At 36.5% G+C, this 14,100-nt stretch overlaps 2 protein-coding genes across 2 annotated transcripts; both read left to right on the top strand.

The window, feature by feature from the left end:
* Window positions 1-1,774: 1,774 nt before the first annotated feature.
* On the top strand, window positions 1,775-7,232 carry LOC137722539 (protein ASPARTIC PROTEASE IN GUARD CELL 2-like). Its single transcript, XM_068461568.1, has 4 exons — window positions 1,775-2,191; window positions 2,307-2,952; window positions 6,744-7,074; window positions 7,226-7,232. The coding sequence occupies exons 1-4, from the start codon at window positions 1,775-1,777 to the stop codon at window positions 7,230-7,232; spliced, it is 1,401 nt and encodes a 466-aa protein (XP_068317669.1).
* A 3,379-nt stretch (window positions 7,233-10,611) lies between these two features.
* On the top strand, window positions 10,612-12,467 carry LOC137722547 (aspartic proteinase nepenthesin-2-like). Its single transcript, XM_068461579.1, has 2 exons — window positions 10,612-11,304; window positions 11,712-12,467. Exons 1-2 carry the CDS (start codon window positions 10,612-10,614, stop codon window positions 12,465-12,467), a joined length of 1,449 nt encoding a protein of 482 aa, XP_068317680.1.
* The last annotated feature ends 1,633 nt before the right edge of the window (window positions 12,468-14,100 follow it).

Raw genomic sequence — 14,100 nt, forward strand, 5'->3', positions numbered from 1 at the left:
AAAGTTAAAGTAAGGAATCCTAATAAGATTTACTCTTAGATCACAAATAAAGGCACAACAGAATCCTAATAAGATTTACTCTTAGATCACAAATAAAGTTAGAAATTTAAAACTTAGAGTAATCTTAGATCACAAATAAAGTTACTCTTAGATCAAAACCAAGTAAGCATTCTTATTGCCAAATTTCTAACTTTATTTGTGATCTAAGATTACTCTAAGCTTGCTTACTTGGTTTTGATTTGTTTTGTTTTTCTTTTTTCAATTAATAGGAATTTGCCGTCTATATGACAGAGAATAGAATATTAAGGGTTGAATGAAGCTTTTTGAAGTAAGTTTAGTGCCCAAATCATTAAAAACAAAAAGTTTAAGATTACTTAGTAAGAGTAAATCTAAGATAGTAATCTAAGATTACTCTAAAATTATAGTAAATCTAAGATACTATCTAAGATACTATAGAATCCTAATAAGATTTACTTTAAGTTTTAAATCCTAAGAGTAAATCTTATTTGTGCCTTTGGTTTTGATCTAAAAGTAATTTTAGAGTAACTTAGTAATGTGATTGTGTAAATCTTATTAGGATTTTATAGTATCTTTTAGATAGTTGATTTAGTTGTAATACCTAAAAAGTAAGGAATTTACTTTTTTACTACTATTAACAAAGGCACAACAGGAGTGGGATAAGACACACACCTCAAAATTTACCGAATCTCTCACTCTCTATTGTTGCCACACCTCTCTACGGTTCTATAATTCTTCAGTTAAATATGTTTACAACAGTACTTATATAAGTTTTTTCTTTCTTTAAATGTCTTTTGTGTTTCCAACATGCCTTTATTAATTTTATTCATTATAAAAACTTACCTTAGACATTTAAAAAAAAAAAAAAAAAAAAAAAAAAAACCAGACAAGGGATATTATGCCAAGTTAACACGTGAAAATTAAAAACCACAAACTGGTGGTTTAGTGGTAAATGGGGGATTGCGAGGCTTATTTCAAACTAAAAACTGAAGGTCTTGGGTTCGAAACCCGCTACTGGTGTGGAAGCTAGACTTGTGGCCAGGAGGAGGCTGCCTTTGTGAGTCTTCTCTGTCCTCGGAAGGGGTGGATAACCGTGACTTGCCACCAGTTATCCCTCTTTAAAAAAGAAACACGTGAAAATTAATTAGTTGCTAATCCAGTTAAAATTTTCATTATAAAAGCATCATGCAGTCTTTACTATTCCGTGTTAGTGGAGTAGCTAAGGAAAACAATCTCTCTTAAGCTTAGTAATTAATATTACAATTCAACTTTGTTTGTATTCCTAATTTGGAGAGATTTTTTATATTCCTGATTTGGAGAGATTCTTAGTTGTACACAACTCTACACGCTTGTATATATAAGCCTTTGTACTATGAATAGAATTATGGAGATTATAATTTTACATTCCGCCTCAGTGTTCATTCACATTGTGTTATAGGTTACTCAGTAAGATAATATCTCGAAGTGCAACAAAAATGGCACAAGCAACAATCAACCCTCTTTTCCTCTCCCTACTATCAACTTTGTTAGTAGCCCTAATACCACCATGCCACAGAGTCACTGCAAAACCTGATGGCTTGACCCTTAAGTTAATCAGTCGAAACTCCCCAGAGTCACCTTTCTACCAGCCAAACCTCATTTATGAACAAAGAACTTGCCCACCAGTCTATAGCACGTGCCCAATACCTAAAAACCATGACCACCTTAGCATCTAAAAAAAATCACACTTGATCCCTTCACTCCTGAAACAGTCCGTATGATCTTTAACAATTTTCAGGACTTGGCATCCTACCACGTCAGAATCGGGGTAGGCACACTTTCTACTTCTCCGCAATACAAATCATACAACCTTTTGGTGGACACAGGGAGCGATCTCACTTGGCTCCAATGCGATGGATGTCGCACCCACCATTGCTTTAAATCGGTAGATGAACCGTTTCCTAGCAGCGCTTCTTCTTCATATAAGCCTCTGCCGTGCAGAAACCACCCACTTTGCGAGGCTGACTGTGAAGGAGCGTTTTGTGCCTTTATAACAACCTATGGTGACGGCCATACCACTGTTCAAGGTGTTCTTGCATCTGAAACGTTCAGTTTTGAGAGTAGTACTGGCCCTCCGTGCAGTAGAGAGCTTGTTCGAGATTTAGTGTTTGGTTGCAACATGGACAACACTGGGGTACGTATGTTATACAGAACGTCAATTTTTTATTTATTTAGGGGGTTTTGATAATTATTTTTGTTTTCAGTTTCAGGTGCGTATAAGCCTATGTTAATTTTATCCTAATTGTCAGGTTGCATTTGATAAAGACGGCAATCAAATGTACGGTATACTGGGTCTTGGTTTTGGTTCGCGGTCGTTTGTAACTCAATTGCAAACCGCCGGCCAAAGCGACGGCCGGTTCTCGTACTGCTTCAGACTCGAACCACAAGCGGGCCCTACCTCTTCATTCCTCAAATTTGGCGCGGACATAGTGGAAAAACCCGACCTAAGTGTGACAGCATTGAGGAAATACAACGACGCGTCATTGTACCACGTAAACTTACTAGGAATGAGCATCATGGGCGGTAGGCTTAACATTCCGCCGGAGGTTTTTGCCGTTCAACCTGACAGAACCGGGGGAACTATAATTGACTCAGGCCAGCCAATGACTACGCTTCTGAAGCCTGCTTATTTTGTGTTAGTGAGGGGTATAGAAGCAGTGTTCTCAGCGATGGGGGAAGCAATCGTGAGGAAGATCCCTAGTAGATTTCCGCCTTTGGAGCCGTTCTACGAGGTGGTGAATAAGCAAGCTTTTACGGGGTATCCGTGGATCACGTTCCATTTCGACAACGATGCCGATCTGAATTTGGAGTATGGGGCTACTTTCTTTGTTGTGGAGAATGAGTCTGGAAACATGGAGTTTTGCTTGGCAATACGTCCTGAGCTAGATAATCATGGTTTGAACTCAATTGGAGCGTTCCAACAGATCAATTCCCGCTTCATATATGACACAAAAGGTTTCAAATTGTTTTTTGGTCCGGAGAATTGTTTCGAGAGTTCCTAATATGTGAGATGATTAAAATTTAGCTGAGTGCTTAATTTTCTCAAAAATTAGTTGAGTGCTTAATTTTCTCCTACTAGGGTTTAACTAGCTAGTTGGCCTTTGAAGTACCATTTCTCCCAATTGGATTAATTTTAAGGGACCACTGCTACAATTTTTCTCCTTTAATTTTCCATATTTTTTCATTCATTCAGTCTCACGTGCGTGGCATGTGACTCATTTGGACGAAAGTTCTAACGAAATTGACAAAAATGACCATATCTGCACGTTTTGATAAGTTAAAAGACTAATGGTCACGGTTTTTTAGTTGATGGACCACTTCTCCATTGAGTTAAAGTTGAAGAACCATTACTACAATTTACTCTTATAAATAACTTCATTTTTTAGTAGAATAATATTATTAGTGAATTAAATAGTTAGTTATTAAGGAGGAGAATTAGAAGTTGAAATAGCATCATTGGGCATAAGAATGATTTCTTTCTGTCGTGGAGGTAAAACATCATCTGCTTCTGAATAACTTTATTTACAACTCGTGAAGATAGTTTAACAAGAAAGATTATAAAGTTAAAAATGTGAAGATATATAGGAAAATATGGTGGCCCTTTCCTTCTATTAATATTTGGAAAAAGTACATAATTAATATTAAACCAATACTCTGGTGGTTTTTAAATTGAGTCAACCTTATTATCATAAATCACTAAATGTATTTCTAACAGGGGAAAATGCAAAGACATTTATCGCCATTGCAATAGCCTTTAGCATCGAGACCAACACCCTTTGCATATTTTTCCAGACACAAGTCGTTGCATATCTTTTCTTGGCAATTAGGCATCACCTCTACTCTCCCGCAAGCATGACCTGTATACTCATTTGCCAAAACCTCATCTCCTGCAATTGCAAGCCATACGTGCATATTAGTATAAAGGGAAAATTAGTATCTGGTTCTTAGTTACTAATAATATTCTTTATTGAAATCTTATTAGTTTTCAGATTTTGATAAAGGTTCCTAGCATTAATGCAATAATGAATTTACATGTCAGTTACGTAATTTTTAAAATAAAAATTAATAATTGAGTTAGGATTTTAATACTCACACCTTTATTAAACTCCTAAATAATTTCAATTCAAAACATTTCCAAAATAAATAAATAAATTAGAATAAGTTTGTACCCCTTAATTTTTTATAAAAGGGTTTCCAATTTTTTAATCTTATATGTACGTCCATTCATGTAATTTTATTAATTTTTTAATCTTAAAATGTACCCATTCTTAAATATATCAATTTGTTGTAGTAAAATGTACCCTTATATATATATATATATATATATATATATATAATCTATTCAATATTTTTCTAATTCATTTTTAAACTTATATGGGTACATTCTTTTTCTTGATTTGAGAATGTATCCATGTCAAGTTTAATCAAAGAACTTTACTAATATTATTAAGCCTAATATCTATTTTTTTTGTGTGGTTTTGAAGAATGTACCCATATTTTGGTACAATAATTTTTTTGTTAATTTTAATATACATACATACATATATATATACACACACACACACACACAATATATATATATATATATATGTTGGAGAGTATAATTTATATTTTAATAATTTTAATCCACAAATTATGGGTTTTTTTTTATTTAAAATCTCATTAATACAAACAACTATAAATTTTAATTTTTAATTTAAAAAATATAGTCACCTACATAGAAATACATTATCATATTAATTTTAGGAACTTCGATCAAAAATTGAAAACCAACAAGGTTTCAGTCATAGAATATTAATAGTTAGGAACCGTATTCAAAGTGTCCCTAATATAAATTATATATTCTTTGTTAAGATAAATTGCACGTCCCGATCCATTTTTATGATGTTAGACCAATTCTTATTTACGTTGGTAAATAGTTTGACAAGAGAATATAAGTTACGTGTTTAACATGTCCAATCAGAAATTAACATAGTAATGGATGAAGAAACATTTACCAATAGTACTGAAGAAGAGAACAACTAGAAGGATAGAAAAGACGAGAAGGGTCTTCATGTTTTTATATGTCTATATGTTGATTTTGAATAAGATGCATATACGAGGGAAGTGATCTTGTTTATATTTATAAGCAAAAATCTCTTTACATTCATTGAATTGAGATCTAGGGTAAGATATACAGTAGATATGTCACCAAATCCATGAATTATAATTAATTAGTTAAGCATGCACGAACAATTAGTACCAGATTCATGTATCTTAATTAGTAAATTTCGTTTCTTGATTCTGCAGATTCATGTATCTTAATTAGTTAAGCATGCACGAACAATTGTCACAGCTTTGGGCCCCGACCACGCCCTCACGGTTTTGTTTCTAGGAACTCACACGAGAACTTCCTAGTGGGTCACCCATCATGGGATTGCTCTCACGCGCTACTCGCTTAACTTCAGAGTTCCCATGGAACCTGAAGCCAGTGAGCTTCCAAAAGGCCTCGTGCTAGGTAGAGATGAGAATATACATATAAGGCTTATAGGATCCACTCCCCTGGGTGAAGTGGGATGTTACAATCCACCCCCCTTAAGGGCCCGACGTCCTCGTCGGCACACTACGGCCAGGGTTAGGCTCTGACACCAAATTGTCACATCCCGGCCCGGGCCCCCACCATATCCCGTGCCCGCTCTACCACCGTAGCATGATATTGTCCGCTTTGGGCCCCGACCACGCCCTCACGGTTTTGTTTCTGGGAACTCACACGAGAACTTCCCAGTGGGTCACCCATCATGGGATTGCTCTCGTGCGCTACTCGCTTAACTTCAGAGTTCCCATGGAACCCGAAGCCAGTGAGCTCCCAAAAGACCTCGTGCTAGGTAGAGATGGGAATATACATATAAGGCTTACAGGATTTACTCCCTTGAACTATGTGGGGATGTTACATGGTAGACCTTTAAAACGTATGAAAATTTTAGTTTGAGATAATTATATCATAAAAAAAAGAACTTGTTACGAGTTTTGATAAAAAAAAAAAGTTCACATTAGATTCAGACACAAATTTAAAATCATAATTTAATACTATTATTATGAGATATTTTTTAACATAATTGAGTTTTCCTCTAAATTAACCTTGTTTAATATCAAGCAACAAAAAAAGATTGTTGTATATCAACCGCCAAAAAAAAGGGTTAATTTTTATAAGGTGTTTTTGTTTTATGGTTCAAAAACACATTAAGGATGCAAGTTTTGAACCCATGGCGCGCAGAAACATTAAAACTCCAATAACTAATGAGCTACATGCTCTTTAGTTTAAAACTAACAGATAACGGATATAAAATAAAAAACAGTTCAGGATGGCTCGTGCCCATCTTGGTCTTCATGTGGCTCTGCATATGTGGTAACATATATATTAACTACATTGAAAAATGTAATATGAAACTATCTAAATCACAGTGAAACAAAGAAGAAGAAAATGGAGGCCCTAAAAGTAAACGAAAGCTTGAACAGATATCTTCAAATTAAGTTGAACGGATTACAAAAAATGAGAGCATTTACAATTTATACTTTTCTACAACTAACTCGACAAAATTTGTACAGGTTTTAACATATTGAATGCTATCAATTTTGTTAATGCGGGCTTGGAACACTGATGCGAAGGCAACAACCATTGTAAATTGTTTTCACCATTGCAAGATCAGGTCAGATATTAAGACAAAATGGTGAAGATGAAGGCATGTGTGATTTGCGTGAAGCCATTTATGGTCTACGGTATAGAAAAGTGATGGATGTTGAGCACCTTCCTAGTGTAAATGATACAGTGAAAGAATTGCCTGTCGGTAAAGAGATCATTATAGCGAGACTGAATACGCCTACCAAAGACGATCAAGATCCAGATGATCGTTGTGCTCTACCAACTGTTTCTCCAAAAGAGTCATTTCAAGCAGTTGTAACCTTGATCAGCGACTTGCTACAAAATGAAAGAAAATATACCGAATGTGGTGTGTTGCAAAAATTAGAGATGAGGTTCAGGTTAGTTTAGGTACAAAGAAATTTTGAGAAATAGCTGAATTGAGAAAATAGGAGTTTTAAGTAAAAAGATCCTAAGTATGTGTTATGAATTTTATGTGTTATTTTCTCATGTATATCATCAAATACTATTTTACTTTTTACATATTCGCAGGCCTTAATGGATTTTAGGATTTGCGAGGTTATTATCTTAGTACACTGCTTCGCATTATTAGGACCGAAATATTTTATTATTTAACCGAAGATTTACATATGACTATCCTCAACAAGGAGATGATATACAATAATTCTGGCCTCTCGAACCAAATAAAATCTTGATCCATGCTCCATACGAAAGACGGAAACGCGCAAGTCTGCACAGCTTCATTGGCTTCCCTCTTAACATGCCATATATTGGGCTTCTTGAATGGACATTTGGTATGCTTAATTTGGCAATTTTGTAGAGTAAAATCTTGGGAGTTTTAACGAAAAACCCACGGTATTGTTCATTTTAACTAAAAACCATATTTTTACACTAAAAATCAATCCTGGTACTATTCACTTTACCCTTTATTTTGTCATTATCATTAAAACTCAAAATTTTCAAGCCATTTTCATTAATTTTCCTTAAAATCCAGGCAAAAGACATTACGCACCAGTACATATGGTAACAAAACGAATCAGTTACACCAAATAACTTTTTCGTGTGAAATTATATATTATCTTTTAATCGATGGAGTTGGTATATACGTCTCCGTCCCCATGCGTCTCCGTCACCATACGTCTCCCAAATCAAAGTGTGTTCTCTCAAGAGATTTTTGCTTATAAATAGAAACGCCAAACCCTCATCCCTCACATATATTCGTTATTCAAAATTGAATAACATCAAGAGATTAATGAATAAAAACAATTAGAGATAGAAACATGAAGAGGCTCCACTTTTTTTCCATCTTTCTGTTTGTTCTCTTCTTCGTTGATAAATACCTCTTCGTGCATCCATTAGCATTGCACATCTCGTTTATGCCATATCAGAGAATTGTCGATGCTTTGACTTAATGAGTTGTTATAGACAATTTTCAGTTTGCTCAAGGTTACTGAAAAAAGCTGTTTAAACCCACACATGCATGTTAATTAATTCAGTCTAAAATTGGCATGTAAGAATCGGTGGTTATTTATTTTTTCTTTGGATTGTAAGACCATCTCCAAAGGAGATGTCAAATATGCCAAATAGGATTATGAGATATTTAGGTTTTCTTCAATGGATATGCCATTATGATGTGGCATGTGAATCATTTGACTCCTTACTTTCTAGCTGCATTTTTTTACTGCAAACAAATAAGGAGTCAAAAATATTTAATTGAATTTTTTTAATACATGGGTTCCAGTAACAACCAATAGAATAAAAACTACAATTATTTTTTATTATTTTTTAATAGTTAATTTAACTCTAGGCCCAATAAAATAATAAAATAAATATTTGACACATCCATTGGAAAAGAATAAAATTTAGGACTTGGATTCAATTTGCCACATCAGCTATCAAATAAAATTTTGACATATTATGTTTAACATCTCCTTTGAAAATGCTCTAATTTATCAACTCCATCATTTCAAATTGCCACTTATAATCGGCAACCTTTTACGTCGTTTCCGTGGATCACCTTCCATTTCGACCTCAATGCCGATCTGAATTTGGATGCGTCGAATGCTTTCTTTATGGTGACGAATGAAGCTGGAAATATCGAGTTTTGCTTTGCAATGATTCCTGACGATAATCCTCATGGTATGACGTCCACTGAAGCGTACCAACGGACGAATGCTTTAGAGTTTCTTAATTTTCGAGATGATTAATAATTAAATGAGTGCTTCAGAGCTTGTTTTGTTTTGTTTTGTTTATCGGATTTAATTTTGTTTTGTTTTTAAAATTGATAAATGCAGCTAATTAAATTACTTAATACCTCATTAGATTTTAAAACAAAAAATTGGGTCCAAGAAGGATACCAAACAATCTCTTAACTAGTTTCTCCTACTATGGTACCATATTTGTACTTCTCTAATAGAAATAGAGTTCATCAATATAAGTAGTAACTACTGTAACATCCCACATCGCCTAGGGGAATGATCCTTATATGTATATTCTCATCCCTACCTAGCACGAGGCTTTTTGGGAGCTCACTGGCTTCGAGTTTCATGGGAACTCCGAAGTTAAGCGAGTAGCACGCGAGAGCACTCCTATGATGGGTGACCCACAAGGAAGTTCTTGTGTGAGTTCCCAGAAACAAAACCGTGAGGGCGTGGTCGAGGCTCAAAACGGACAATATTGTGCTACGGTAGTGGAGCGGGCTCGGGATGTGGTGGGGGCCCGGGACGGGATGTGACAATTTGGTATCAGAGCCTAACCCTGGCTGTGGTGTGCCGACAAGGACGTCGGGCCCCTAAGGGGGGTGGATTGTAACATCCCACATCGGCCAGGGGAATGATCCTTATATGTATATTCTCATCCCTACCTAGCACGAGGCCTTTTGGGAGCTCACTGGCTTCGAGTTTCATGAGAACTCCGAAGTTAAGCAAGTAGCACGCGAGAGTACTCCTATGATGGGTGATCCAATGGGAAGTTCTTGTGTGAGTTCCCAGAAACAAAACTGTGAGGGCGTGGTCGGGGCTCAAAGCGGACAATATCGTGCTACGATGGTGGAGTGGGCCCGGGATGTGGTGGGGGCCCGGGGTGGGATGTGACAACTACAAATATGGTATATACGAAATGTGTTATGTGTGACATTTTTGTTTGATTTTGTTCATACTAATTAAATGGATTCCATTACAGTTACAATGATATTTACTCTAGGTATTCTTATTAATTTGATGTTGTGACAAAGAATTCGCTGAATTAATCTATTTTATTTTTCTTGTTTTATGAGAGGTAAGGTTTTCATCCTCCTGTCTAGGTGTAACTTTTTAATTTCCCTCATACCACCGACGTCAAGGTTTTCTAAAAAAAAAAATCTATTTTGTTTTGATCATTCAATTAATCTAGTTTACTCATTAACAATATATACATACAGTAAAAAATTAGTTAGAATTGAGCAAGGTCAAGAGTTCGATTCCTTCCACTGTAACTAATATATAACAACAATTAACCATTTATTACTACAATCTAGTGGTATTTCTCTTCACTTGTAAGTGAAAGGTCTTAGGTTCGATTTTCGCTAAATGCAAGTTTGAACCACATTATTGCTACCTATTGTAAGGCTAAGCCCACCCCCTCTTCTTAATGTAGATAATATCACTGATTCATAAAAAAAAAAAATATATATATATATATAACAATAATTGTTGTCATCGAAAGTGAGCACAAACGAATGGAAATGCATGCATACTCTGACGAAATTAATGAGGATGGAGTTTGTAATAAAGGAAAAATCAAGTAAGAGACAACTTGAATTTAATGAGTGAATTAATTATTTCCTGCCTATTCAAACAACCTTCCGTTATAAAAGGCGTCAAAACTTTGTAAGTCTCTCTATCCTTTCAGACTCATTTTCTCTAATAATTTTGAAGTACATGGCAGAAACCAAGAACCCTATTTTCCTGTTCCTACTATCATCCTTGTTAGCACTACTAGTACAATGTCACATAATCACTGCAAAACCTGGTGGCTTGACCATTGAGCTCATCCATGGAAACGACCCACAGTCACCATTCTACCAACCAAACCTCACCCACAAACAGAGAATCCAAGCCCTAACTAACCAGTCCATCGCTCGTGCTCAATACCTTAAAACCATGACAACCCTAGCAGCTGCAAACAATCAAACATTTTCGTATAGTCCTGAAACTGTCCGAATGCTCATGAACCTTAACATGGCTGTGGCTCTCTACAGCGTCAAAATTGGGATCGGCACAATCCCAACATCGTCTCCGCAATTCAAACTGTACAACCTTGTAGTGGACACTGCAAGCGATCTCACTTGGCTGCAATGCGAAGAATGTGAGCAGCACCGCTGTTTTGCGGTGGTAGATGAACCATTTCCGAGTAGCAGATCAACTTCTTATCAGCATCTACCTTGTAATGCGCACCCGCTTTGTCAGGGCTTCTGTATTGGAGACTTCTGTTCGTTTGAGAGAACCTACGCTGACCGTAGCTTTGTAGCTGGCTATCTTTCATCTGAAACTTTCAGTTTCGACAGCAGCACAGGCCCTGGTAGGGAGTCCATTCAAGGTTTGGTTTTTGGTTGTGCCATTGACAGCAACCAGGTATTGATAAATTCTATTGGTATCTTGTCAATAAATAATTTATTGTATATTTGGTCCATAATCTCTTGAGAATTTGGTCAATTTATTTCGTATTTGTACAAAGATATAGAAAATATAGACAAATGGTTCCCTCTTAGAGATAATTACTCCAAGATCGAGTTTCTTATGTTTGGTTTGCAAAAAAAGCTATATGGGTTCTTTTGTCATGTGACTGTACTGAGCGACCAAATTGCTTTAGTTACAAGATTACTTACCTTAGAAATAATAGCTTGTCATTAAATTTGGACTGATACCATAATGTTAACTAAACTGTTTAATTAATTTATATTGATGAGTGTTTATGTATAACCTAAACCTGTTTTTATTAATCGGATATATTGGTACTGATTTTTCATTCTTAATTTCAGGTATCCTTTGCAGGCGATACTAATCAGATATCTGGCGTGCTAGGTCTTGGATTTGGTCCCCGGACGTTTGTCAGCCAATTAGACCCTCTAGGTCAAAGCAACGGTCGTTTCTCATACTGCCTCAGAAGAGAAAGAGTTGTAGGGCCCATCACCTCATACCTAAAAGTTGGAACAGACATACAACAAAGACCTGACCTAAGTGTGACAGGATTGAGGAGATTCAACACAATAGCATACTACTACATAAATTTACTGGGTATAAGTGTGAACGGACACATGCTTCCCATACCACCGGAAGAGTTTGCTGTCCGAGACGATGGGACTGGAGGAAGCATGATCGACTCAGGATCTACTTTCACTCGAATCTCAAGACATGCACACGATGTTTTGATAAGTGCTTTGGAAGCTGTTTTTGCAGCTTCTGGTGAAGGCACTTTGAGAAGGCTCCCAGCTGGGGAGTATGGACCTTTTGAGCTTTGCTATGAGGTGCTGAGGCCAGAAGCGTTTTTGGGCTTCCCTATAATCACTTTTAATCTCCAGAATAATGCAAATATGCATATGGATCATGAGGCTGCTTTTGTTACTGGGGCGGGTGCTTCTGGAAATCTTGAGTTCTGCTTGGCTATGCTTCCTGAAAGCAATCCTATTATGCCGACCTCGATTGGAGCATTCCAACAGACAAACTACCGCTTCATATATGACACCAAAGAGTTCAAACTGTACTTTGGTCCAGAGAATTGCTTTGCAAGTTCTTAATCGGCCGGACAATATATGTGCTATCTATTTTAAACAATGAAAGCAAATAAAGTGAATTCTTTATTAAAAAAACTAATCTTTAATTGATAATTGAGAAAATGAATGATGATGATGCCCTACCCCCATTCATCACAGTTAGATGTTTTTCAATTTCTAAGTAATAATCATACAACTAAAAAAGAAATAAATGCAAAAATTAAGCTTTCAATCAAAACACAATAAATACTGGGTAAATAAAAAAACACCTAGATCGACTGGCCCAAATTAATAAACCTCTTCTTTTTTTTTTCTTTTTTTTGTGCGACAAATTAAATATTATTCCTCATTTTTTATTTTTAGGTAGCATCTAACCACGACGGTAATCTGATGTCAGGTGTATTGGGTCCTGGTTTTGGTCCGCGGTCGTTTGCAACCCAGTTAGGCTCCCCCAGCCAAGGGCCAAGGCGACGGTCGGTTCTCGTATTGCCTGAGACGCGAACAACAAGCAGGCCCCACCAGTTCGTTCCCAAAATTTGGTGCAGTGCAAGCATAGGGGAAAAACCCGACCTAAGTGTGACAGCCTTGAGGAGATTCAACAACGCCCCAATATACTACCTGAACTTACTAGCAATTAGCATCATGGGGGGAAGGCTTAACATTCGGCCGGAGGATTTCGTGGTTCGACCCGACGGAACAGGGGGAACTATGATTGACCCAGTCACTCAGGCGCGCCGGTCACGATTGTAAGGCCTGCTTACGATGTATTAGTAGCAGGTTTAGAAGCAGTGTTCTCGGCGATGGGTGAAGCGACCGTGAGGAGGATCCCTAGCGATTTTAAGCCTTTGGAGCCGTGCTACGAGGTGGTGAACCGGCAAGGTTTTACGGGGTTTCCGTGGATCACCTTCCATTTCGACAACAATGCCGATCTGAATTTTGATGCGTTGAATGCTTTCTATATGGTGAAGAATGAAGCTGGAAACATCGAGTTTTGCTTTGCAATGATTCCTGACGATAATCCTCATGGTATGACCTCAATCGGAGCGTTCCAACAGACTAATCACCTCTTCATATATGACACAAAAGGTTTCAAGCTGTTTTTTAATATTCAAGATGATTAATAGTTAAATGAGTGCTTTCGAGCTTGTTTAGCAGTTGCGTTTTAGAATTCATACATCCGACTTCATTTAATGAAATAAAGCTTGATTATTGTTGTTTAAAAAAATGATGAATGCAGCTAAACTAATACTCATTAAATTCAAAAACAACAAATTGAAGGATACCAACAAACACAGAGAGGCCTAAACTTAAAAAGCAACAAACGCAGAGGAGCCAAAAGCCCAACAACAAGCATTATTGCATAATTATGTTTTTAATCGCTTGGGTACATTTGCTTGTGATTTGGAGTAAAACTTCAAAAGGATTTGGAATTCAAAAACTTCAACTTCAATCTCATGTTTTTGAAAGGTAATTTATTTAAGTTCACAAAAATGTACATCTCTCAACAAGAAAGTGAAGCAAGAAAGTGATGGTATCTACATCTCTCAACAAAGGTACATGAGAGACATATTGAAGAAGTTCAATATGGACAAGTGCAACACTGTCAATACCCCAGTCGCAACTGGATTGAAGCTGTCCAAAGGAGGAGAGGGTGAGT

Source organism: Pyrus communis, chromosome 2 (assembly GCF_963583255.1).
Source record: "Pyrus communis chromosome 2, drPyrComm1.1, whole genome shotgun sequence".
Lineage (NCBI taxonomy): Eukaryota > Viridiplantae > Streptophyta > Magnoliopsida > Rosales > Rosaceae > Pyrus > Pyrus communis.